The 25137-nt window shown below is 41.3% G+C and overlaps 1 protein-coding gene across 2 annotated transcripts in view; it reads left to right on the top strand.

Annotated features, from left to right (window-relative positions):
• LOC148035080 (zinc finger CCCH domain-containing protein 19-like) overlaps positions 1 to 24598 on the top strand; it is a 57905-nt gene extending 33307 nt beyond the window's left edge. Inside the window, exons 4-11 of one of the 2 annotated variants that reach the window (XM_087680006.1) lie at positions 2248 to 2435; positions 2652 to 3588; positions 3692 to 3807; positions 21328 to 21387; positions 21487 to 21537; positions 22534 to 22604; positions 22774 to 22913; positions 23202 to 24598. In XM_087680006.1, the coding sequence (XP_087536132.1) occupies positions 2248 to 2435; positions 2652 to 3588; positions 3692 to 3807; positions 21328 to 21387; positions 21487 to 21537; positions 22534 to 22604; positions 22774 to 22913; positions 23202 to 24406 (2768 nt within the window). In that variant the 3' untranslated portion in view covers positions 24407 to 24598. Of the gene's footprint in view, positions 1 to 2247; positions 2436 to 2651; positions 3589 to 3691; positions 3808 to 21327; positions 21388 to 21486; positions 21538 to 22533; positions 22605 to 22773; positions 22914 to 23162 lie in introns of both variants that reach the window. The other variant, XM_087680005.1, reaches the window with a different exon arrangement.
• The last annotated feature ends 539 nt before the right edge of the window (positions 24599 to 25137 follow it).

The raw sequence follows: 25137 nt of genomic DNA, 5'->3' as shown, positions 1-25137 counted from the left end.
CCAATTGGTGAAGGCATCGTGCACTAAATTCAGCACCTGAAATTTGTGTAATTGTCAGGGAATTCAGATGCTAGCCCATTCATTGTAATTTTGGCAGCATTTGGCTAGTTGGTGGTTCCATTTGTGCAAGTCTTGCATAAAATATCAAGGGGCAATTGGCCCGAATGGATTGCTGATTGTTATTACAACAAATTGGTTTTTTAGAACAACAAAGGAGTTTGTGAATCTCAACTTGTACTCATTCCATTAGCAATCAAGTTAAAGAAATACCGAAAGGGGTGCTAGTTTTGGGGCTAACAGGGTGTCCAATGTCCGAGATTATTAAGGTAATTTGTGCATTTGAAGTTATATTCATTTGCTGATTGTTGTAGTTAAGCACTTAATTAGGGCGTCCTTTCCAATAGGGTGTCCAATGTCTAAGATTATGATGGTAATTTGTGCATTTGAAGTTATATTCATTTGTTGATTGCTGTAGCTAAGTGCTTAATCAGGGAATTATTGCCCTTTCCAAGATGGTTGGTTTTAGGTGTTTGCAAAAAGGGTACACTTACTATACCAACATTTCGACTAGCATTAAATGGTGCATTAACCTAACCAGCAGCTGTTCCATGAGTCCCAAACATACCGGGCATATAGTTCCACTGGCCATTCTTGGATACATTTGGCTTTGCAAACCCTGCATAGGTGGTTGCATACCATGTACATTCGGTCCGTGCATTCCCATGGCCGAAGTGTTTTGAGCCATTGCTTGGATGCAAATTCGGTTAGTGGACAGCAGAATCGGTGAGATTTGATAGTGTACAAAAGGGCTGATTTCCATGCAGCTATAGAAGACTTTATTTGGGCTCTCCAGGCTTCAAATCAAGGTGCAAACTGAGTTTTAGGGTTGCTGATCACAGAAAACAGCATGTGGTTTCAGAATTGTGTGGGATTGAGCTCGATAAGGATTGGGAAACTTTAGTGGTAGAAACTCGGACATATTCCTTGAGATCTCAATTGAAGAAACACGATTGTATTCCATGAATGTCAGAGAGACAGGATAGTGAGGGTGCAGTTCAAGGCAGGAGAATGAGGAAATCTGCTGATAATAGGGAGATGAGGAAAGTTGGTGAAGAAGACAACTGAAGGGCGAGGGAATGTGTCTGCCTATAAATAGGCTGAAAATAGGGAACTGATATGACCATAAATGCTAGACCAGCGCACTAAAATCTGGCCGACCTGCATAAACGCCCTATGGGCAGCCTGAGGAAATGGACAAAGACCTCCATAATATTGGGCTCTGCTATTGCTAGACCTGGTTGGGCATAGTCAGGCAGTGCGAAAGCTCCAAATTGCCCTGTTTGACTTACACTGAGGCTTGCAGGAATGAGACGACACATAGAAAAGGCATGAATCTAATCATGACTGCTGACAACCCCTCTCACGTTCTGGGAATGGTTGAAGTCCCATGCAAACTCTTTGAGTACTTATGCCATCACACCCCATATTGTATCTTACACAAGATAGTGCCACTAAAGTGATGCTACTTAGAAATATGTTTGTCCTTTCTTCGCAATCCACATTGCACAACTTTTGCCATCTTCCAGTATCATTCATATGGCACAAAATCACAAGTTCTTGAACATCAGTAACCCCATATGACACACAGTTCGTTTTTCAGGATCCTCAACCTTGTAAATCATGTTTCTCTAAAGTCTTTCATAGCGGAGATGTAGAGTAGAGTAGATGCTTTGTCAATATTTGTTCAAATTGCATCATTGTTCCCTATTTGAGTTCCTTTTGAATGAGAGTGTTTCTCCATTGTGAGCACACATTCTTAAGTTCTTTTGTTGAGCAGTTCTATCATAAAGATCATTTACAAACAACCCTGGTGGATTTATTCCTGCTCTTATCCTAACCTGCTGACTAGCCCGTGGAGTAGCCAATGGGAGTTGGTGGCCAACTATTTGTCTTCACTTGTTTGTTGCTCCTTGTTTTTTGTCAAACTGTTTAAATCAGTGGAAGGATCATTTTAAAAGGCTATAGGCAACCATTTAATTGTGATCAAATTGATTTGAAGCATTTGTGGGTGGATGGAGGGGCATTGTTGGCTCTGTTTTTCTAAATTCAGTGCTTTGAAACACATTGGGTTGAGACTGGTGACTGGTTAAAGAAGCTTAGAGCAATATTCTCTCTTGGCTGTTGTATGTGCCAGTAGCTACTAGTTTACTGTTAGCCTGTTAAACTTTTAGATAACTGATATTTCAGGTTGGCATGTCTGTGCTTATTGCTCAAAGTCTGCAAAAGTACATTGCTACACATGCCCTACTGCTTTTTGCAAAGGCTGTGTGAGAGAAGCAGATTTTCTTTGTATACGGAAAGGTGAAGGTTTGTGTGAAGTCTGCCACCCAATTGTACAGATGATTGAACACAAGGAGACAATCAATGCAGATGGGGTAAGCTTGCTGTGCATGGTGTCTCATTTACTTGCAAACCTTACAAAGTAGTGAAAAAGAACACAACCCATGTCACCACTTTCAAGCTTAGACAAAGGCGGCCTGCTGTTGCCCTTGCCCTATTTAAGTGTTTTAGTCATGTACAATGTGCTACATGTTTTGGAAAGCTAAGGTTTAGCTTTGATTTATCCTTCTAAAGCATAATGCATATGGCAGGTCCAGGTAGATTTCAATGACAAAGAAACTTATGAAGGCTTGTTTAAGGAGTATTGGGAGGACCTTCAAAAGAAGCTTTCACTGACATTGCCAGAGCTTGAGAAGGCTTGCAAGGCCAAAGAAGCTGGTGAGCATCTTGAGAATGGTGATTTAGATGCAAAGCATGTTGCAGAGGAGGGAGGCAGCACAGATTCTGATACTAAACCAACACCAAGACGCTCAATGCGGCTGAAAAGAAAGCGGCTGACTAGATCTTCCAAAGCAAAAGACACAAGTGGGAGTGAGTATGAGGAAGGGGAGGAAGAAGGTGCTCATGCTGATGAAAATGGAAACAAGCTAAAATGTGAACACTTGAAGGCACAACAATTTGTCGGTTGGGTTTCTAAGGACATGGCAGACTTTATGCTGAAAATGAAAGAAGATCCTAAGAAGCAACTGCCTATTTCTGCAGTAAGGAAGCTCTTGTGGAATTACATAGAAGAGCATAAGCTAATCAATCCTCTACGACGAGGGCAAATTGTATGTGATGAACAACTGCAAAAGCTTTTTGGTAAAAAGTGTGTTGGTAAATTTGAACTGAGGAAGCTGCTGAATTCTCACCTTGCTCAAAACAACACCGTATCACCTCAAGCCAAAAACAATGATATGTTGGACTTTGAAAACAAAGAAGATAATCAGCCAACCAAGATTTCTTTTGAGAAGCAGCATAAATCAAGAAGGAAATCTGATAACTGCAATCAATTGAAGCCCAATCCCAGTGATTTTGCTGCGATTGATATCAACAACATCAATCTGATATATCTGAAAAGGTCATTGTTAGACAGTATGCAAAATGATCCTGAGCTTCTAAACAGGGTAGTTGGGGCTTTTGTTCGTATTCGAATTCCAGGCAATGCGAACAAGGGAGAGAGTTGTTATCGGCTTGTTCAAATCTTAGGTAAGATCGTGTGGCTTAAAACAGTTTCAATTTAAAAGGAAGCAAGGGAAGCATGTTACTAGCACTGGGTTTGCTTTACATGCAGTGGCTTGTCTCATTGCAGGTATCAAGCAGAACCCAGACTCACAAAATCAAGAGAAGGTGACATTAGAAATATTGAACTTGCAAAAGCGTGAAGAAGTGACTGCTGACTTGGTTTCTGGCCAGGATTTCACGGAGGTAGATTATACGATAGCTTGAACGGACTAGTATAATGGACCAATTGTTAAGTTCCGTCATTTCCAATGTTAATATCCATTGTTCCAATAAAAGTTCCTGAATGTTCCGTACAGATACATGATACACATTAGTTGTGGAACAGTGAACTATTGATATATGTAGAGGATTGGCTTGCACTCATGCATAATGCATTATATTGTGCATACTCAAATTCTACCGATTTGAACAATCAAAGCTATTTTCCTTTCATGACAACAGCTGAGGGCTTAGTTGAAAAGGAAGAATTGGAGAGGAAAGGGCTGAAGGCCATTGACAAGACTTGAACAGGGCTGCTACTGGGGCAGGTGTGGAGGCTGTGAGAAAGGATGTAGAAGGAGAGGTAAAGGGGCAGGGTGAAAGCAGGAGGCTGGCAGTGCAGAGCAGCAGGAGGCTGGTGGTGCTGGAAGCAGCATGCAGGTGTGGGAAAAGGCAGGCCTGGTGGGCAGAATGTAGGAGGGGTTTTGCACAGAAAGCAGGGAAGAGCTGGGGTGGGAGGGAGCTGAGGGCTGGCGAGGGCAGCACTGACTGAGGAGGCAGCAGGCCTGACTGACATGAAGGAGCTGGCGGTGTCACAGTCAGTGGCCGTTGTCACAGGCAGCAGGATGACATCAGCACTCTTGTGCAGCTTGATATCTGTCAGCTGTTACTTTCAATGAACACTGCATGCTATGCTTTCATTCCTTAACAGTGTAATTATTCAAGGAGCATAAAGGAGATGTTACAGAGATTGAGAGACTGAAGGATTGAAAATGCCAAATGATATTGTCAGCAAGCCTCTTCCCCCCGAAAAATTAAAAAACAGGTTTTCCACAGTCAAGTTTTCACATGGCAAAAGAATAGGATACATATAAGCTTAAGCATGTATTTATTAAAATATTTTTGAATCCATGCTTTGGGCCTGTTAGAATCCTACTATGTGTTATATCAATCAGATGATTTAGGCCATATTGATCTCTATCATCTGATGGATATGCCTGATATGGCTTTTAACCAACCTATCGTCGGTATGCAAGTTTGGTGAAGAAACATAATAAACGTGTGGCAAAACCTCCCATAAATAATTATTTTCTTGGGAGAGACCAATGGTAAGCATTGCCATGGCAAACATCTGCCAAGTTCTTTATCCAGCTTACATCAAACATTTGTCAGACAGACTAAAGCTGGGGTTTAGCACTTGTGGCAAAAAAAAGACTTAGCAGTTCAGGCAATATGGAGTTAATGTATGTCTAACTTGGGAAAAAGAATTGCATATGACTGCTAAAATTCACAAACAAAAAAGTGATAGATTTGAATGAGTGCCCAGATCTGATATCTCAAGACCACAAAAGGTGCACAAGGCTTGGAAAATGTAAGTTGATTCCCCAAGGCTGTAGTTTTATGTCAGAGACTGTTAGAGGAGCTATTCAAATATAAAGGACAGAGGGCCTGAAATTGGTTAGTGGACATGTTTTCTAAGTTGTGTCACTCATACACATTTTGTTTTTGCACAAGACAATGAAAGACATTCCCTCCTGCTTGTGTGTGCATGTCCCTAGTGTAATATCCCTCTGTAGGCGGGTCCTAGTTTGTCTGCACTCATCATCATACCAAGCATTTTGAGGGGCAATACAACTGCGCATTGCAATAGAGCCCATCTTACATGGGAATGCCTTTGAAGCTGCAACATGTAAAACCTTCGCTAGAGATCTAGTGACATCTTCCAGTGGTTCATGTTGGTCTAGCTGGCTTAAGCCATCTCGTACTACATCACTATAGATATACAACATTTGCTCTAGAAATTCATAATGCAGAAATGTGTGTTAAGTGTGTGCATGTTTCTTGTCTCTGACCACATGCTAGAGTAAATTTTAGGATCGCATGGTCGGCCGCTATGTTGATCGACTTATCAATATCTGAAAATGTTTATTTTCTAGAATTAATGCTGGTGAGCCCATTACATAGTCCACCATGCTGGCCCATTTTTTGCTGTTCCAACAAGTGAAGCCATCCACTCCTGGCCATCTTAATAGGCCATTGAATAGTTTGACATCTCAAAAGTTTGCTGCAAATTTGCCATTGAATAGTTTGACATCTCAAAAGTTTGCTGCAAATTTTGTTTAAATGCTAAAATCTGATCAGCCTGTGTCCCTGTAAGCAAGAGATCATCAACATAAAGACAAATGATCAGCATGGATCCCCCCTTTTTACATACGTAAACGGTAGACTCAGATGAGCTGTTTATAAACCCTTGGCTGAGTAAAAAGGCATCAATCTTTGCATACCAAGCTCTAGGAGCTTGTTTCAAGCCATATAAAGCCTTTTTCAACTTGTAAACCAAGTGTTCAGATCCCTCAATTGCAAAACCAATGGGTTGCTGTACATATACTTCTTCATGAAGTTCCCCATGTAAAAATGCAGTTTTAATATCTAATTGATGCACAATCCATCCATAATGGGCAGCCAAAGCAACCATAGATCTGATGGTAGTCATTCGGGAGGTAGGAGCAAATGTCTCCTCATAGTCAATGCCTTTCTTCTATGCATAGCCCTTAGCTACAAGCCTTGCCTTATATTTGTCAATGGATCCATCTGCATTCCTTTTCAGCTTGTAGACCCATTTGTTCCATTGGCTTTCTTCCCAATGGGCAATGACACTAAATCCCATGTTTGATTCTTAATGATAGAATCAAATTCAGCTTGCATTGTTGCCATCTAATGTACACTATGTTGTGCATCCTCAAAACATTCAAGCTCCTCATCATCAACTGTACTTGCCGCCATAACAAACTCCATGGTATGTGCAGTATCATGCATACGAGCTTGCCATCTAGTACGACCAGCCATGGTGCATCCAGATGACTATCTTTCATAGTCTATAAATACCATCTAGGCATTTTTCCTGCCTCCGGATTACTGTGCATAAGCTCTTGCTGAATTTCAGATTCAGCACTTTGCTGAATATTCAGATCAGCCAATGGCTGATTTTCTGCATTTTCCAAAGGAACAGCTGGTTGAACGTTGAGTTCACTTGCTGAAACTCCAGCTGAATCACCAAATGTAATGGGCAGCAGCCCTTCAAATACATCACGGGCAGCCTGATATGTGTCTAAACCAGCTAGGGACAATTTTGATTTTTCATCAAATAGTGCATTCCTACTGACAAAGACCTTTTTAGAAACAGGATCATAGAGTCTGTAGCCTTTGCTCTCACTGTATATCCCACAAAAATGCATTTGATAGCCTTGTTATCCAACTTTTTTCTAAGCACCTAGGGAATGTGTGCATATGCAAGACACCCAAAGATACAAAAGTGCCCAACAGAAGGTTTCCGGCTGTTCCAAGCCTCAAAAGGTGTCACATTTCTTAATGCTTTGGTGGGGCATCTGTTCAAAACATGGCAAGCACACATAATGGCTTCCATCCAAAAACTGTGTGGCAAGCTCTTTGCTTTCAGCATACATCTAGCCATCTCCACCATGAGTGACCGATTCTTCCTCTCTGCAACTCCATTCTGTTGTGGAGTATAAGCAGTAGTGAACTGAGGAACAATGCCCTTTTGCTTCAAAAAGGAATTCAACATAGAGGAGATATATTGCCCCCCTCGGTCCGAACGGAGAGTTTTTACTTTACAGTCAGATTGGTTCTCACAAGTGCTACAAAAGCCAAGAATGCATCATACACTTTTGACTTTTTCACTAAAGAATAGACCCAACAAAAGCGAGTAAAATCATCAATAAAAATCACAAAATAGTAGCATCCACCCAATGACTTTGTCTGCATAGGGCCACATACATCTGAGTGCACTAACTGTAACCTGACTATGGCTCTAAAAGCAACATCACGAGGAAACGAAAACCAATGCATTTTTTCCAAAATACATCCTTCACATAAGTGCTCAGGAGGTCTCTCCAAAAGAGGTAATCCATCTAGCATCTGTGTACGTTGTAACAACATCAAGCTACCATAGTTCACATGCCCCATGCGAGCATGCCATAACTTTGCCTGAAACATAGCAGGAGTAAGAGTGGGCGCTAAGTACGCTGGCTGATCAACTAAAAGAGCATCTAGCTCATATAACCCATGACATAAAGTGCCAATCAAGACCAAAGTCATGTGTTTCTTATCTCTCACCATGCATCTGTCATCATCAAAGATGATATGTAATCCACAACGTGCCAAAGAAGAAAGAGAGAGCAAATTCTTCTTTATACTTGGCACAAATAAAGCATCCTGTAGGCAGAGAATAGAGCCATCAATGGTTGTGAGCACAATCTCCCCAATACCTCTAATAGGGTATGATGCATTCTTGGCATACTGTACAAACTTGCCAACTGGCACTACACCAACAGAAGTAAATAAATCTCTGCAAGATGTGATGTGTCTGGATGCACCACTATCAAAAAACCAAGTGCCTGCATCGTCAATAGAGCTAAATGCTCTATCAGTCGAAGAAGAGTCATAATTGCAAGTATAAAAACAATAGTCCATGTCTGCAACAAAGGACGCTGACTCTATAGCAATGGAAGGAGCATCAGAAACAAACATCTCGACTCCTTTTTTTTCTCCTTGGCTATACGCTTTCTATACTCAGTGATGTAGTGGCCTGGCTTCTTGCAATAATGGCATTTACCCTTCTTGGCTTGCGTGCCCCTTGTTTCTTATTCTCTTGTGAAGTGCTTGAAGTCCCAGAGCTCTGTGGAGCATTCTTTACTTGGCTGCCCTTGCCCTTCTATTGTGACATAAAGGCTTGCTCAGAGGCTATGATATCCACACCAATGCTTCTTCTTGTTTACTCCTCTAGAAGCAAACTAACTAACTGAAGAAAAGTAATCAGCTGTGGGCAATCCTCATGGTGAGGTTTAGGGCCGTATGAAAAGCCAAGTACGAAGGAGGTAATGAGTTCAATGTAGTAGATATCAGTTGTGCATCTAAGTAGTACTCATCGACGTTCATAAGTTGCTTACGCAAGTCCTGAATTTTGTTCAAGTGATCTTGCATAGAATCACCCTCATCCATCTTCAATGTCTCAAGCTCTTCCTTTAAGAAAGAGATGCGGGTCTCATTCTTACCAGCAAACATCTGCTCCAAAGCTAGCCAGGCTTCTCGAGAAGAAGCTGCAGACCGAATGTGAGGGATGATAGACCGCTGAACTACCAATGCAATCAGCAACAAAGCTTGTGCATCTCGTGTATCATACTTTTGGAGCTGCTGATCTTTGGGGAAGTGGCTGAAGTGGAGTAGGCTGAACAGGCTGAGGTGCCCATTATCCACGTCCTCTTGGAGGAGGAGTAGCAGGAGCCAGAACTCTGGGTCTAACTTCTTCTTCGCTTACATAGTCCCAAAGATTTTTCGCAATCAGCACATTCTTCATCATGAAGGACCAAAGTGAGTAGTCGTTACCATCCAATCTGTCCTCCTTGGATACATAGGTAAATACGTCCCCTCCCTAATTTGCCATGATAATTAATGCAAAAGAAGCAAAAGAGCAATGTCCAAGCTGGACCAACCTGAAAATCTCAAAATTTCCAAAAATTACAGCAAATAGATTGCTGCAGTTAGCAAATAGTGGTACACTTTGTCAAAACTGCCTGTAATGCACCTAATCCAAGGTGCATTCAATGTTCAGTGACACTATATAAGCAAAAGCCCCAAAATTGTGAAAAACAATCTATTTCAGACTGAGACTGTAGTACATTTGCCAATCTCTGAATTTACAACAAAAGCCCCAAAATTTCTCAAAATTTCTGCTTGAAATGTGTCCCAGACACTTGCAAATGCAGAGATATGCTGCCGAGGTACAATCCTTTCCTGCGAATAAGATTTGAAGTAAAAATTTGATTGAAAAAATGTGTTTTTACCCTGAATTTAACGTGGAGGGCAGGAATGGTCCAAGGGCAGAGGAACCGGTGGAGGCGGAGCAGGTCGAGTTGTAGGCCTTTGGAAAGGTAGCTCGCAAGCACTCCTGAAGGCTGAGACCAGAGCAAAGCTGAACTAAGCTGAACTTAGCTCCGATACCATATGTGAGAGGCTGAGAGGATCAAAGCCCAGCTGAGAGTGCACTAGACACTGTGGAGAGTGAAGCACGACACCCAATGCAATAGGCTGAAAGAGTATAACCTCAAAGTACAAAGTACTTCCATGGAAGATTGTTGTCATTGACTTGTGCTCCCTACACCACCAAAGTATATGCGTCTACCCTTGGGCACACCTTATGAAATTTCACTGTTCTAGGCGATAAAGATCCTTCTATATTGGCTATTAGATCTGTCTACTCAAGGCAATAAGATGCATACAATGTGCACGAAGCCCTTGGGGGCAAACAGAGGCTCTATGTCCTCACAAGGCGATAAGCCCTCTTAGAGACCACCCCAACACACTACGAAGACTCCCCCCACCTACTTTTGTGTTTAGAGGCTTCTACAACCCTCGGCTTCACAATCAACTCCATCAAGAGATAGTGGCTATTCTCCACCATCTCCACTATTTGTTCCATCAAGAGATAGGGGTATAGCCCACCCGCAGCTCCTATGGGGTTATAGCCCACCCATAGCTCCATAGGAGCTGCACGTTCCCACTCCTCGTATGGCTCCATAGACATTGACTTTGATGAGAGCATCAAGGAGGTCATACGCAATACTCCTCCCTCACTCTCTGATTGGATCTGAATTACCCCTCCCCTCCATTCTTCTTCCAGTTAGATTCAAAAAGGCACCTCTAGGAGTTTTTAGGTCTCCATTCCATCACAGCCTCAAATACCTTCTTTAGCACTTCTGCTGGTCATTCCTTTTTTGCAGGCACTCTGGAGGTTGTGATTCATGAGTTTCTAGATTCTCTCTCTCGTTCAAAGGGGGCTTTAGAGGGGGTCTTCTTCCTTCATTTTTAGAGGGGATCACTACTCATCATGTGGTCCTTTACACCCCTTAGCAAAAAGCCTTTGCATTCTTCATCTTCCCTTGGATGGGGTGTTCAGCTGCCATCTCACCTATTGATTACTCAAATTCTACAGGGTTTTTCTCCATTGGAGCATTGGATGTTTCAGCCATGGTTTGGTGGTTGCGCCTTTGTATCTTGTCCCACATAGAGACGAGGATAGTGTCCTCTCTCTCAAGGCCCAGGATGAGGCGCACCTTGGCATTCTCAGCAACATGGATATGAAGCCAGTGGCTTTTCTACCACGTTTAGTTTTTTGGGCATCCTCAGCTATAGCCTTGTCTATTGTTTTTCTTCACAAGTTTTCTTTGTGTGGAGCTCTTGGATTATAGATATTTCCCATATCATGGACTATGGTGACCTCCCTTGTCACATAAGTGTGCTTACTAAGAGGATTGTATTGTGTTAATACTTGCCATACATTTTAAAGCTATACATAGGTGAAGAGTGTCTCTCTCCCCTCTTAGAAGGAAGAGTACCTTTTGGGCCTGAGAGAGGGTGTTGAGCACAAAAAGCCATTAGATGCATTAACATTTAACTGTACTGCATCAGTTCCCTATTTTGGACTCCATTAACAGCCCCAAAAAGGCTTAATTTGTATTTGTCAGTGCTTATTTCACATGGTGGATTAAATGCTCCAAATTCCCCTAGAGATATGACATGTTGGCATTCTACCCTTTGGAACACAAAGAACGGAGGAATGAATGGATCTAAATTCCAATGATGATGCAATGGTCTCAAAACTCCATGTGTCTAGGACTAGGGCTGAGGGGTGAGCCAAGTCAGTGATGACGAAGTGGCTCAACATGCAGTCCTCTAAGAAGGGGGAAGTCATAGAAGACACTGTATGAATGTGGATAGTAGTGAAGGGAGAGAAACATAGTCCTCTAAGAAGGGGGAAGTCATAGAAGACACCATATGAATGTGGACAGTAGTGAAGGGAGCAAAACATAATCCTCCACAGTTGATGGTGATCAAGAAGTGATCTCGAGGGGCAGCAGCAGCAAAACATAGATGTTTGCTAATGGGAAAGGCCTCCAATAAGGTGGGCACCTGCACTAGAATGCAGATGACTGGCTCCAATAGCAGCAGCATCATCCTGAATCGTGGTGGCAATAGCACCAAGAGGGGCAGAAGCTGCTGACAACAGCTCCAACTGCCTTGGGGGCAGCCTGTTTGTCGATGGCAGCAGCATGGGCTGATTGGGCAGACCTGTTTGACTGCTGTGGTAGCAGTTCACCATTGTTAAAATGCAAGGAATAGGCATCTAGATGAAGAGGAGAGCACTCGATGAAGAGGGAGAGTGACTGAGAGTGTGATTTGAGAATGAGTAAGAGATTATGATGTCCACAAGATATCCTTTTATAGGGACTTTTGGGCATTTTTCCTACTGTGCACAAACAAAGCTTTTTAACATAAATAAAAGCTTTTTAGGCTGTTTTTAAAGGAGCTAAATTAGGCATTAACACATGACAATTTAATGTTAATAGAAGCCTTGATTTTTGTAGCTCAACTATTAGCACTATCGAATGTAAGGGTATTTCGTCTAGTAGTAAACAATATAGGTTGTGACGGACTGTCTTTGCTAGTAATTGGTATGTATTATGTGGAATGGAACTATTGACAAGTCTCATGGGGCTACCCATTGGTGCCCTTCGTCTCCTCGTTTAGGCTTCCTAGCTATAGTTAATTATTATTTAGGACAATTAAGACAGTTAATGCACCTAGTAGATTCAGGGCCAAGTTTCTTAGGATAGTTAGTACATTTAGTCCTAAGGTATTCTATTTAAGGACATTATGTACATTTTAGCACATGCATTGTGGACATTTGATTCATTTATTTTAATTGAATAGGTTCATTCATTATTGTGGTTGAGTGTTCTTGTTGTCTTTTTTTTGTAATGAGTACAAGAGTACAAAAGTCAGGGTAGGGTCATAGAGAGTATTATTGCTTTCTTCTTCTTTTTTTTCGTGAATATGTGTATATTAATGTACTACATGAGCAAAAACTCACTCTCTCTCTCTCTCTCAGGCATTCTGGGCAGCCTTGCAAATCTTGTGAATCAATCTTATTGTTCTCTCTCTCTCTCAATGGGCAATTATATTATGAATCAAATGAGAAGTACAAGAGTCATGGCAATGTATATTGGATGACATTTTTAAAAGTAAACATCTTGTTTTTTGTGAGAGCAAATGTGGCCATCGTCCAAGAAGAAAGGAGAGAAAATGAGTGATGTCTATTTGGACTATTTGCCCAACATAAGGTAAAAAAAGGCCACCCACCACCATGATATGTGACCTCCTTTGTTGGGCTTCTAGGTAGGATAGGGTAACACCACTACCTTATGTAACGTAATCTGTTTTAGACTTTTAGTAACTAGTATTCATCAAGTAGCCATCTTTTCACAAAATGAAACTTAAGAGTTTGGTATTGGGAATAAAGGGCCATCATGCTTTTTATACGTGCTCAGGTGTGAATACACCCTTAGCACTTGTACTTTACATATATCTATCTAAAAACCTAAAAGAGGTACACAACTCATGTACCCACACATCGTGCATCTCTCTCACTCTCACTCTCTCCCTCTCACTCTCACCCACACATATATCATTGCCATTGCTGAATATCACATCAATACTGCACACCTGTCACTTGAAACTGGTATCAGAGTGAGGTCATCGCGAGCCCACTTCGTAGAGTCCATTTGAGTTGTCACCTTCAGTTCTGATCAATGCGTAGGTCGCAGGTCATTGGTTACATGTTCACAGCGTAGGTCATGCTGACCAGGCATGGTGGTAGGTCAAGATTAGGAGCAGGTTGCAGTCATCTTCAGTCGTTGATTGCTCAGTCAAGCACAAGCAGGTCACAGCAGCAGTCAAGCAGCAACATTCCGGTAGCTCCCAGGTCAGCATAGGTCATGCGCAGCATCGTGACAATGCATGCCTTTTTTTTCTTGAAGAAATCACTTTTTTTTTTTCAAAAGGTCTATCCTTTGTTAAAATTCTGTGGCTCTCACACGCGTATAAGAACAATTTAACAAATCTAAGAGATTGGACATGCATTTATTTCTAGAAATTAGGGCTTTTGATGTATGTCCAAAGATTTTACTTGGCTGAGTAAAATTTGTGGAATTTGCACACCTTCGGGTCTCAGAAATTGGGGCTTTTCATGTGATTGTGGAAATTGCAGTGGAATAGGTACAATTTCCTGAAATTTTGACACATTGGACCCAGCACAATTTGGGGCTTTTGCAAAATTTGTGTCAAATTTGGTCTTGGTATGTATTTGTAGTGCAATTTTTATGCAAATTGAGCACATTAGACCCCGGACAAATTTGGGGCTTTTGCAATATTTGTAGAATTTTGGCAAATTTGGATTGTGGAGTCTACTCGGGAGTTATGTTTGATGCAATTTGAGCAAAGAGGGGCTTTTGACTGTGTGAGTCAAATTTGTGCCCGTGGATGCATTCGGAGCAGAAATTGCAGCTAAAATTTGGGGCTTTCTCATGCAATTGATGTATTAGCTTGTGGCACATCTACAATTACTTGTGGTGTGCTGCAGCACACATTTTATGACTCTGAAAATTGATTTGCAAATCTGAAATTTCTACAATTACTTTTTTTTTCATTGCTGGTTGGTACTGGCTTTGTGCCTTGATCATTTGTGTGACAATTGAGCTCAAATTTGTTGACTTTTGAGTCACTTGGCTGGTAGCAGTGATAGCAACAATCTTTTGCATGTTAAGAAGCTTGTGCACGACTAAGCATATGACATTGCAGGGATTGACAGTATGTAGTTGGCATTTCCGTATGGTTCAGTATTCACCTTGCATAATGTGAGGCATGTATCTCAGCTCAAGAAGAGCTTAATAAGCATAAGGCAGCTAGATGATGAAGGCTATCACACCACTTTTGGGGATAACAAATGGAAGATATGTAAGGGATCTAGGATTGTTACTAAAGGCTCTAAGAGTGGCACTCTGTATCCATTACATGTATCTAGTGTGTGATCATGTTGTCGCCATAACTGAGCAGCCAAGTGTGTCTTTGTGGCATAGCCGGTTGGGACACATAAGTCAAACTGGAATGAAAGTGCTTTCTCGTTTTCGGTTATTTACCGTATTTGAGGTATACTGATTTTGATCATTGTGATCATGGCATATTTGGTAAGCATGCTCAAACATCACATAAAAAGTCTCTTATCATTAAAATCTTCACCCTTAGAGTTGGTACATTCAAATGTATGTGAGATGCCAAGATTGTCTCTAGCGGAAAAGAAATATTTTATCACATTTGTTGATGATGCCACACGCAAAGTATGGGTTTATTCAATTTGTTGTAAAGACGAGGCATTAGATAACTTAAACATTTCTTGGCATTTGCTGAAAATATGACCTGTAAGACATCAAAGTGTCTTTGCTCTGACAATGGTGGGGAATATGTGTCAAAAGCCTTTTAAGCCTTTTGTGACAACAAAGAGATGAAGAGAGAGCTCACTGCCCCTTATAATCTGCCCAGAAACGGTGTTGCAGTGTGTATGAATAGGACTATTCAAGAGAAGGTCTGTACCATGCTATTCATGTTGCATTACCTCATGGATTTTGGGTAGAGATTGTTATGACAGCCGTACACTTGATAAATCAGCCACACCGAACAAGTCATTGGGAGGGAGAGTCCCTCAAGAAGTGTGGTTGGGCAAGCCACCTTCATATGCACACTGGAGAGTGTTTGGTCGTGAGACTTTTGTGTATATACACAAAGAAAAACGCAACAAATTGGAGCCAAAGTCCTATAAATGCATTTTGCTAGGATATGGTAATGAGGGTGAAATGGGATATAGATTATGGGATCCCGAGAAAAGGAAAATTATACGCACAGCAATGACTTTATCTTCCGGGAAGATTGCATGCATCAACAGCCTAAAAAGACTAAGAAAGTCAAAAGGGTTGTGTTCCGAGAAGAGATATCTATAGGACAACAAAGAGTGCCCATTGTACAACAGCAAACACCTGCTGTAAATGATTCTATAAATGAAGGGAATGATGCTGAAATTGATCAACAAGAAGTTGCACATGATATATCATAGCTTCAACAAGAAAATGTGCCAATAGAACAACTGGAATAGGTAGGACAACATGTTGAACCCTTTGAACAGCAAGCTCTTAATGCGGATTTGCAGGTTGAACAGCCCGCAAACACTAATGATTGGGTCCGTAGGTTGACCAAAAATACTAAACAGCCAAACAGGTTTGTTCTTGGTGTAAATTATGTTGTTGATTATGTCATGTTGACAGATTGTGGTGAATCGTCGTGATTCAAGGAAGCAATGGACAGAGAAGACAGTAAGAAATGACATAAAGCTATGTTGTCAGAGATGGAATCTCTAAAGAAGAATGGTACTTGGGATTTGGTGTGCTTACCAAAAGAGCAGAAAGTCCTACCATGCAAATGGGTTTACGAGATGAAAGTCACTTTTGGTTTTTCGCCAAAGTACAAAGGAGGACTTGTTGCAAAAGGGTACAAACAGGAATATGGGATTGATTTTGACGAGATCTTTTCTCCTATAGTTAAGATGACTATTTTGCGCACCATTTTGGGCTTGGTTGTATGTGAGGATATGGAACTCATACAGATGGATGTAAAGAGTGTTTTCTTATATGGTGATCTGCATGAGGACATATATATGCAATAGCTAGAAGGTTTTGTGGCCAAGGGGCAGGAGAAGATGATATGTAAACTCAACAAATGTTTGTATGGGCTGAAACTGACACCACATGAATGGTATCATAAGTTTAATACATTCATGCAATCGCAAGGATTCAAAAGAAGTCATGTGGATCACTGCTTATATACCAAGAAGGCAGTAGATGGCAGCCTTATTATGCTGATTTTGTACATGGATGACATGTTGATTGGTGGTAGGGATTTTCATGCTTTGGACACATTGAAGCAAAACCTACATGTACATCATTTTTGACACAGAATCTTGGTGAGAAAAATCACATTCTTGGCATGCGTATACTGAAAGACACATCGATAGGTCTTCTTTATTTGTCACAACAGGAGTATGTATCCAAGATTTCACAGCATTTCAATATGGAAGGGGGGAAAGCAATTGGTGTACCATTGCCTCCATATGTGAAACTCGGTGCAAAGAACAGCCTTACATGTAATGATGAAAAGGCTGAAATGGCCAAGATTCCGTATGCTTTAGCTATGGGTATAGCTTGATGTATGGTATGGTTGCTACATGTCCTGACATAGCATTTGAGGTGGGAGTGGTTAGTAGGTACATGGCACATCCTGGTAGAAAACATTGGGAAGGAGTGAAAGGTATCATGAGATATCTTAAGGGCACAAAGGATTTGTGTATATGCTTTGGAAAGCAAAAGGCATCTGTCATTGGCTTTACGGATGCAGACTATGTTAGTCATGCTAACTGCAGCAAGTCTACTTCAAGGTATATATTCACCTTCATAGGGGGAGTAGTTTCTTGGATTTTCGGGCTACAAAAGTATGTTGCATTGTCTACTACAAATGCAGAGTATGTGGCTGCCACCACTGAGGCATGCAAGGAGGCTTTATGGCTTTCACATCTAGTGGGAGAGCTTGACATTACTGAGAGCCATGTCCTTCATTGTGATAATCGAAGTGCTATCATGCTAGCATGAAATCCTGTCTTTCCTTTACGAAGCACATACAGGTGAAGTATCACTTTTTCAGGGATGTACTTGACAACAAGAGCATTGAGCTTCTCAAGGTACATACAGATGATAACCCTGCAGATCTTCTCACGAAGGGTCTTCCGGTAGAACGGTTTGCTCATTGCCGATAGATTATGGGAGTTGGATAGTATATGTATTTCAACTTTGTACATAATTAGGTTTCACTAATTCTTTTCTTCAACCTTAAGGCATACTGCCTTTAGGAGGTCGTTGGGAATAAATAGCCACCGTGCCTTTTATATGTGCTTGGGTGTGAACGCACCCTTAGCACTTGGACTTTACATATATCTATCTAAAAACCTAAAAGAGCTACACAACTCATTGTACCCACACATCATGCATCTCTCTCACTCTCACTCTCTACTACTGCTCTCTCTCTCTCTCTCTCTCTCTCTCTCTCTCTCTCTCTCTCTCTCGCACACACACTCACACACACTCTCTCTCTCTCTCTCTCTCTCTCTCTCTCTCTCTCTCTCCATTGCCATTGCTGAACATGGCATCTCTACTGTGCAACTGTCACTTCATTTGGAAGTTTTGTAATGTCAATAAAAATTTAGTAAATAAGTTGGTGGATGATGGAGATCTTGTTGGTCTATCTCTGCCCACCTATGATTCTTGGGAAATCTCTTCCTAATGATTGTTTTGTGTTTCTCAAGGCTGAAAATAAAAATGGATAGAGCAATGGCCATTTGGAGATTTTTTGGTTTGCCCTTAGGCCTCTACATCAATGAACTTAAGTCCATTCTAATTAGTGGTATTTGACCTACATGCTTTGGGTTGGCAAGGTGGGATTATTTCCTATGGAGAGGTCACTAGGCACTTGTGATATTCCATTGGAGTGAATGTGGCTATTAGAGTGCTACTTGATTGGATGTATTCATGTATTTGGATAAGTTTATCTACTAATCTTAGGTATGGCCACTACATGTCGCCTCCAAGTGGCCTATACAATGATGATCAGTATGTTCTACTTGCCTTGATTCCCTTGGACACAGAGGTCAATGCAGGACTGGGTGCAGCCCATCCACTTTATGCTAATGAAGCATGGAAACCATTCACAACAGTCGTAGGTCTCTTGACAGCATGTTACTATGCCTAAGCAAATGTGTGGGGATGCTTTGCTGGCATTAAAATTCATATCTCAGCTTTGTGGATTGCTCTTTTATAGTCTGTATGTGTGTAACAACATCCTTCTGTGAACATTGCTAGGGTTCTCATTGAGCAAGTTGGGATCTCATATGGCCATACTTGAATCGAGTTTTTCTGTTGTATCAGCTGATTTGGACCTGTTTGGAGAAACGGCTGTAGCAGCATTCCCCTTTGTGTGCCTCAGAGAATTTTCATCCCCATCACTGGACTAGGCTTTTGTGCACTCCAAGGCTTTTTGGAAACAATCTACTAATTATATTTATCAAGAGATGGTTCAAGATAAGAGATGGATGATTGAGAAATAAGGTTTGGTCTTCTAGGGTTAGGAAAGCTAAGTCGTACAATTGGTTGCTTCAATTCTGGAGATCTTTGGAAACAATGCACCAATTAGGTTTATCAAGAGATGGTTCAAGATAAGCGATGGGTGATTGAGAAATAAGGTTTTGTCTTCTAGGATTAGTAAAGCTAAGTCATATGATTGGTTGCTTCAATTCTGGAGATCTAAACTTCCCTATCATGGAAATCTTTATTTGGAGGCTTCATACAGGTGACCTTTTGAGTGGTGATGTGTTGCAATACCACAAGATCTCCTGTGGTATATTTGTCTTCTACACCATGATGACTCCTATTGATCTCTTCATTTCTTGTCTAGTAGCTAGAAAGGTGTGGGGTTTCATTTTTTGAGTACATATTTAAGTGACACAACAATGTATAGTGATCTATTCTTGGGTTTGGGAATTGGCCGGGCACGGGCACTTTAAACTCAGAACATTCCCACCTGTTTCTTTTTTTCCATTGGACTCAGGTATCCATGGTCATGTGGGCTGCATTTGAGGACTGGTATTGTTGCTAGTGAGTTCCATGATTTCTATTGGTGTTATCCTTAAGGGAGTGGATGAACTCCAACCATGAACACATTCATGATGGACCCTAATTGCAGGTCATTAATTCTGTCCAAAGTAAGCTCTAGATGGCCTATGAATATCTTCTCAATTTCCCAATATCCCATGATGCTTCCCCAGCCTTATCGTTTACCTCAACTTTCATTTGCTGTGGGATATATTGTGTTATCCTGAGACTTGCAGGAATTCTATCTTTTAGGTCGATTAAGCAGTATTAATACAAAGCATAAGTCAACACTGTCTGATTCAGAGGATCTTTTAGATTGTAAGGAGCTGCTAATCATTACAGAGACTCTGGCATCCATAGAGTAGACAATTTTATTGTAAATATTATACTGGCAGGAGTAGGCAAGGAGATCCGCTAGAGCCTAGCTTCTACTGCATTATGGATTTGAGCTGTTATTTTGTAATATATATAGTTTCTTGGGTTTTAGTTGCATTATTTCTTGGGTTTAGTTGCAATACTTTTCTTGCTATGAGAGGTCAATGAAGCATTTTAACTACTTTGTATGTGATTTTCTGTACATGTAGATATCTATAATATTTCTGCTCGAGGCGAAGTTGCTGTAGGTCCAACGTCATGCCTCTAGTAGTGCCAATTTTAGCCAATCTCCATCAAGGTCCTTGATGGATACAACCTCTGTTATGGGATCCTTGATGTCTAGGACAGGGCGACAGGGTATGGCAGGGAAGTGCGTGGAATCTTGTTCTCATACCAGCATCAGCTTCCTGTGGACCGCAATATAAATTTCATGAATGCCACAGTGCAACTTTGTAAGACTGTCTTACAAGAACTGTTGTACTTATGCACACAGTGATTAGTCTCTCACAAAGATCAAACAGAACCTAAAATGCCTTGGAAGAAGCTATGACTGTAGTTGACTGCAGGAGATGAAGTTGGCATGGCCATTATTAGAGCTTGGAAGATCAATGCCCTCTTTCTTATTTCAGGGAGCTCTTATTTCCATTGAAGAGATGAGGCATCCCTTTCTCCTCAACAATCATAAAGTCACAAAGTACTATCTGACCAAGGTCTCTTCTTTATAAGGGGAGGTTCTTTGCATAAGTTACAGGCACAGTGGGAGAGTGGTTTGTTTCTCTAGATCTTCTGGGGGATTCTAGATCAAAGCCTACAGGGGCTTAGAGGACAGCTGGTGATGCTTGACTTGATAAGTATCCAAGCTGCAATCCTTAGGAAATTAAGGTCGTAACTCATAGTAACCATATGTGATATTATGGATCTAGATCCATGAAATTATGCATAGGAGGGTTGGAGGTTTTTGGGACAGATCAGGGGACTCAGGAGACCCTTGCAGAGGCTTTGATTGGATCCAAGCAAGTTCTTTTAGTACATGACCTGACTAGGAAGGAGGATTCAGATGAGGATGATCATGGTCACAGGTCACGGTGGACCAAGTGGTGTTAGAACAAAGATAGCATCCACTTCGACCTATATGGCCTGATCGGGCACATATAGCTCTGCACACACGTGTTCACATCTCTAACTCTGTCGCAAACAAAGTCTGCATGGATCTTTTATTCCATCTCTACGAAGTCTGATGTGTAGGACCTTTGAATCTTTGATAAATAGCTTAGATTTAGATGTACTGACAAACTGTTCTGAAACTCCTTTTATCCTATAACGAACATTGCTGAAAACGTGATGGGATTACAGAAGTTTGGATGAACACATTGTTTTTGTGTATGCATGAAAAGGCCCACTTGGGAATGTGATATCTCTGCCTTTTCATTTTAACTCTTGCGCTTCTTTCAAAAAACTCTCTTTCTTGCAACAGGAAGAATGTCAGCGATTACGGCAAAGTGTCAAATATGGATTTCTAAAACCTATGAGGGTGGTCAGTACAGAAATCTTGAACAATATGTTTCTGCTGTTTTTTGCTGGGGTCATGATGCTGAAGCTCAACACTTACACATTGCTATGATGTTACATGTAGGGAGAACTTGAAGAGAAGGCAAGGGCTCTTCGGGAGGCCAAAGTCAATGATGTAAGTGAATGGGGATTGATTGCATCTAGAATGTTTGTACTCATTTCGTTTCTACAAGTTTCAGATGTAGGCATAACTTGTGATATTCTGCATACACATGCATTTGAAGCCAAGGCATCCCTTGGCACTTGTTCTTGTGGCAAGACTAGCACACTTTTGATCCATGACCTCTCCATGATTATTTGCTCTTCTCTTTACAATGTCCTTTTTCTTTGCTATCCCTCTTCTCCTTGAGTGAATCTAGTTCATTGTCTGTTACCAACTAGCTTCTGATATGTAGGTAGATTGGATGTCAGAGCTCAAAATATAGGAACAGCCAATGCTTCTTTATGAATTATACAAAAACTTGATGTGTCCAGAAAATAGGACCACAGGTAATTAACAAACTTCAAAGAGCTCTACTCTGTGTGTTTCATTTTCAGTTCTATGATGAAGATATTAACAGTATGGAAGCCCTGATTTGGACGTGGATTGTTGTCCACATAGTTCCAGGCTCGGAAAAGATGGCCGTAAACTCAGTTCTCAATTTGGTTTAGTTAGTGAAAGTGCATTTGCAACATGAGGCATATCCAATTTGTTAGAGTGGGATCAGAGATCAGTACCAAGTCAAGAATTCGTGACTATTGTCGAATGGCATGACCATGCCAAGAAATGCATCCATTACCACATCATTAAGTTTGAAATTTTCCAATTTGACTAGCAAAATCGTTTTCACTCCTGGTGTTGACACTTCCTCTTTCGTGGTGCCACAGAGTAAGCTTTTTTTCTTTTCTTTTTAAACTTAGGCTGATTGATTTTATGGAGATTCAGAAAGTTCAAGCTTGCATCTGCAGATTTTGCACCCCTACTGGAGTGTTTATAGTTTCTATGCCAATCTAGGCTGATTGATTTTATGGAGATTCAGAAAGTTCAAGTTTGCATCTGCAGATTTTGCACCCCTAGTGGCGTGTTTATAGTTTCTATGCCAATCTAGACTAACGTAAATTAGTACTGCAGTGGTTTGAGGCAGAGCTTCTGAGGCTCAGCCACCTTCGAGACAGAGCAAGTGAAAAAGGTCGTAAGAGAGAATATCCTTTATACTTCGCATTTCAAACAGGCTGAATGTCCAGAATAACTGTCAGATGCTGAACTAACTGCATTCTCAAACTTTTGGCAATTGCAAAAGTATTCTTGCAGACCTGCTACTTTCCATGGTGAAGTTCAATAGTTTTTCTTTAACCTATTTTGTTCCAGCACGCTTAGGGAATGTGTTGAGAAGCTTCAACTGTTGAGCACCCCAGCTGAAAGGCAACGACATCTAGATGCTCCTTTTCAAATAAATGCAGACTCCGCTATGGATCCGAATCTTAACTCCAACGATGAGGACATCCCAGATGGTAACAGTCAGAATGTTGAACCAAGTTTAGTCAAACAAAACAGTTGTTTTTTGAACCTTTGCTCTGGCCGTTGTCATTTAGGATGTGAAGTGAAACTTTGCAGGCATTCCCGAATAACTTGAAATGTTAGAGGTGCACTAAACCAACCCCCCCCCCCCCCCCCCCAAACAAAAAAAAAAAAACCACGCACACACACATGCACACAAACGAAAAACCTTGATTGTCTTTCCCTTTCTTGAGAATCTGCAGAAGTTTCAAGCAGAACCCTGAATGCAAGCAATGTCACAGAGGAATCCGAAGCATTTGTAAAGCCCAATCCACCAGATGCAAAAGCCTTAGTGTCTTCTGGCTGGGGTCAGAAAGATTTTGATCCTGGTCAACGAGGAGGTGACTGGGTACATGCACCAAATGACAGAATCTCGGAAGCGAAACAAGGTTGGGGCAAGGCTCCAGGTAAGGTGGAGCCAGCTTCTAATCACCAAGCAAGCTGGGGTAGTGGGTGGCAGGAAAGTTCAGGTAATGCGGTGAGGAACCAGAGCTGGAACAGTCAGCCAAATCTCAACAGGCCGGATGTTCCTGTAAACAGAGGAGTAGAAACTTTTAAAGCTGATGTGAGGATGTCATCCAGCCAAGCAGAAAAGCCAGGCACAGTCGGTGGAACTTCAACTAACTGGAGAGGCAGAAATGAAGAAAGCTCAAGACCATATTCTCTGCTAGCTCAAAAGGCTGGAATTGCAACTGGAACTTCTCATGCAACAGTCACAACTTCTCCACCTAATACTGGAAATACAACTAGTATTGCTAATGTTGGAAACACAAGTGAGAAAGAGAAGATTTGGCACTATCAAGACCCTACAAAAACCATTCAGGGTCCCTTCTCAATGGAGCAGCTAAGGAAGTGGGAAAAGACCAAGCTTTTCCCGCTGGATTTACGGGTTTGGAAGACAACCCAAAGGCAAGACGAGTCAATTTTGCTGACAGATGCTTTGATGGGGAAGTTTTCTAGCAGTAATCTAATGAATCATATGCATAGGCCTAGCCTTGATGCTTCTTCTCATGTCCAAAGGGCTGGCCGTGACAGTTTTTCTCAGATGGGTTGGGCAGTTGGCTCCTCTGAAAGGGACTATGGCAATGCCTCCATGATGTCAAATCAATCAGGCAGCATTTGGCAAGGAGGAGGTGGAAGGCCTGACTGGAATCAAAATCAAAATGCAATGGGTGGTGCTTTCGCAAATAAGCTGCCTGAAAGCAACAGTGCTTTGGGGAGCAGCTGGAAACCAGCTGGTGGTCTTAACATTGGGTGGGGATTCCAAGGCCCAAGTGACTTCCACATTCAAAAATGGGAAGGAAACCGTAGGGCTCCTGATCAATATCAATTTGATAAGCCAGTGCTTGATCCTAGATTCCCAAATAAAAAGAAGGATGTCCCTTGCAGATATTTTGCAAGAGGCTTGTGTTTAAAAGGGCAAGCATGTGATTTTAAGCATGAATAAAAGTGCCAATCCACCATCACTGATCTTATTGCAACTGTTCCACTAACTTATAAATGTACTTAACATCGATGTCTGCACGTCGAAAATCGGCTTGTATTATAAAATTTGATTCAAAGGAATGCAAACATATTAGTGCTGCATTATGCTTTGCTCGGACACTTGTGTATACACATAATTGAGCCCTTAAATATTGTCAAATTCATACTACATGTCATGAATTAAGCAATGAAACCTCATATCTATTAGTTTTGGTGTTAAAGGAAGGAGGTCCACATTGTGAGGGGAGCTAGTCACGCTTACAAATTTTTGTAGCTTAGAGGGTCATCTACAACCATGACTCCAAATCAAAGTGAAAGGTGTAACACAATTTGGAATTTTGAGAGAGAGAGAGAGAGAGAGGGGGGGGGGTTGTATTAAGGCCCACAAGAGGCCCTATGAGACAAAAATGGGTACATCTAAAGTTTAAGGAACTATCATGTTTCCTTAGTAGATTAAATTATATAAATTTACCCTTTGCAATTCAAATAATTGATCATTAGTGGTTGGACCTTATTAAGGTGTTGATTAAATGAGGATGCATATAGAACAAAATAATGTTACACACACCAAAGTTTTGTATGTCTAAGGTAACACCCCAATGGGGAACAATAAGTCGAAAACTTGGAACTTTGTCCTAAATTTTGTGTTGTTTGATGCTTTAAGTGTGGGTGGTTCAAAAAGTTCCATCAACT

The sequence above is a fragment of the Lygodium microphyllum genome, chromosome 6, assembly GCF_053477565.2.
Source record: "Lygodium microphyllum isolate KBCC chromosome 6, Lygodium_microphyllum_v1.1.10, whole genome shotgun sequence".
Classification (NCBI taxonomy): Eukaryota; Viridiplantae; Streptophyta; class Polypodiopsida; order Schizaeales; family Lygodiaceae; genus Lygodium; species Lygodium microphyllum.
This window is presented reverse-complemented; position numbering and strand designations above follow the sequence as displayed.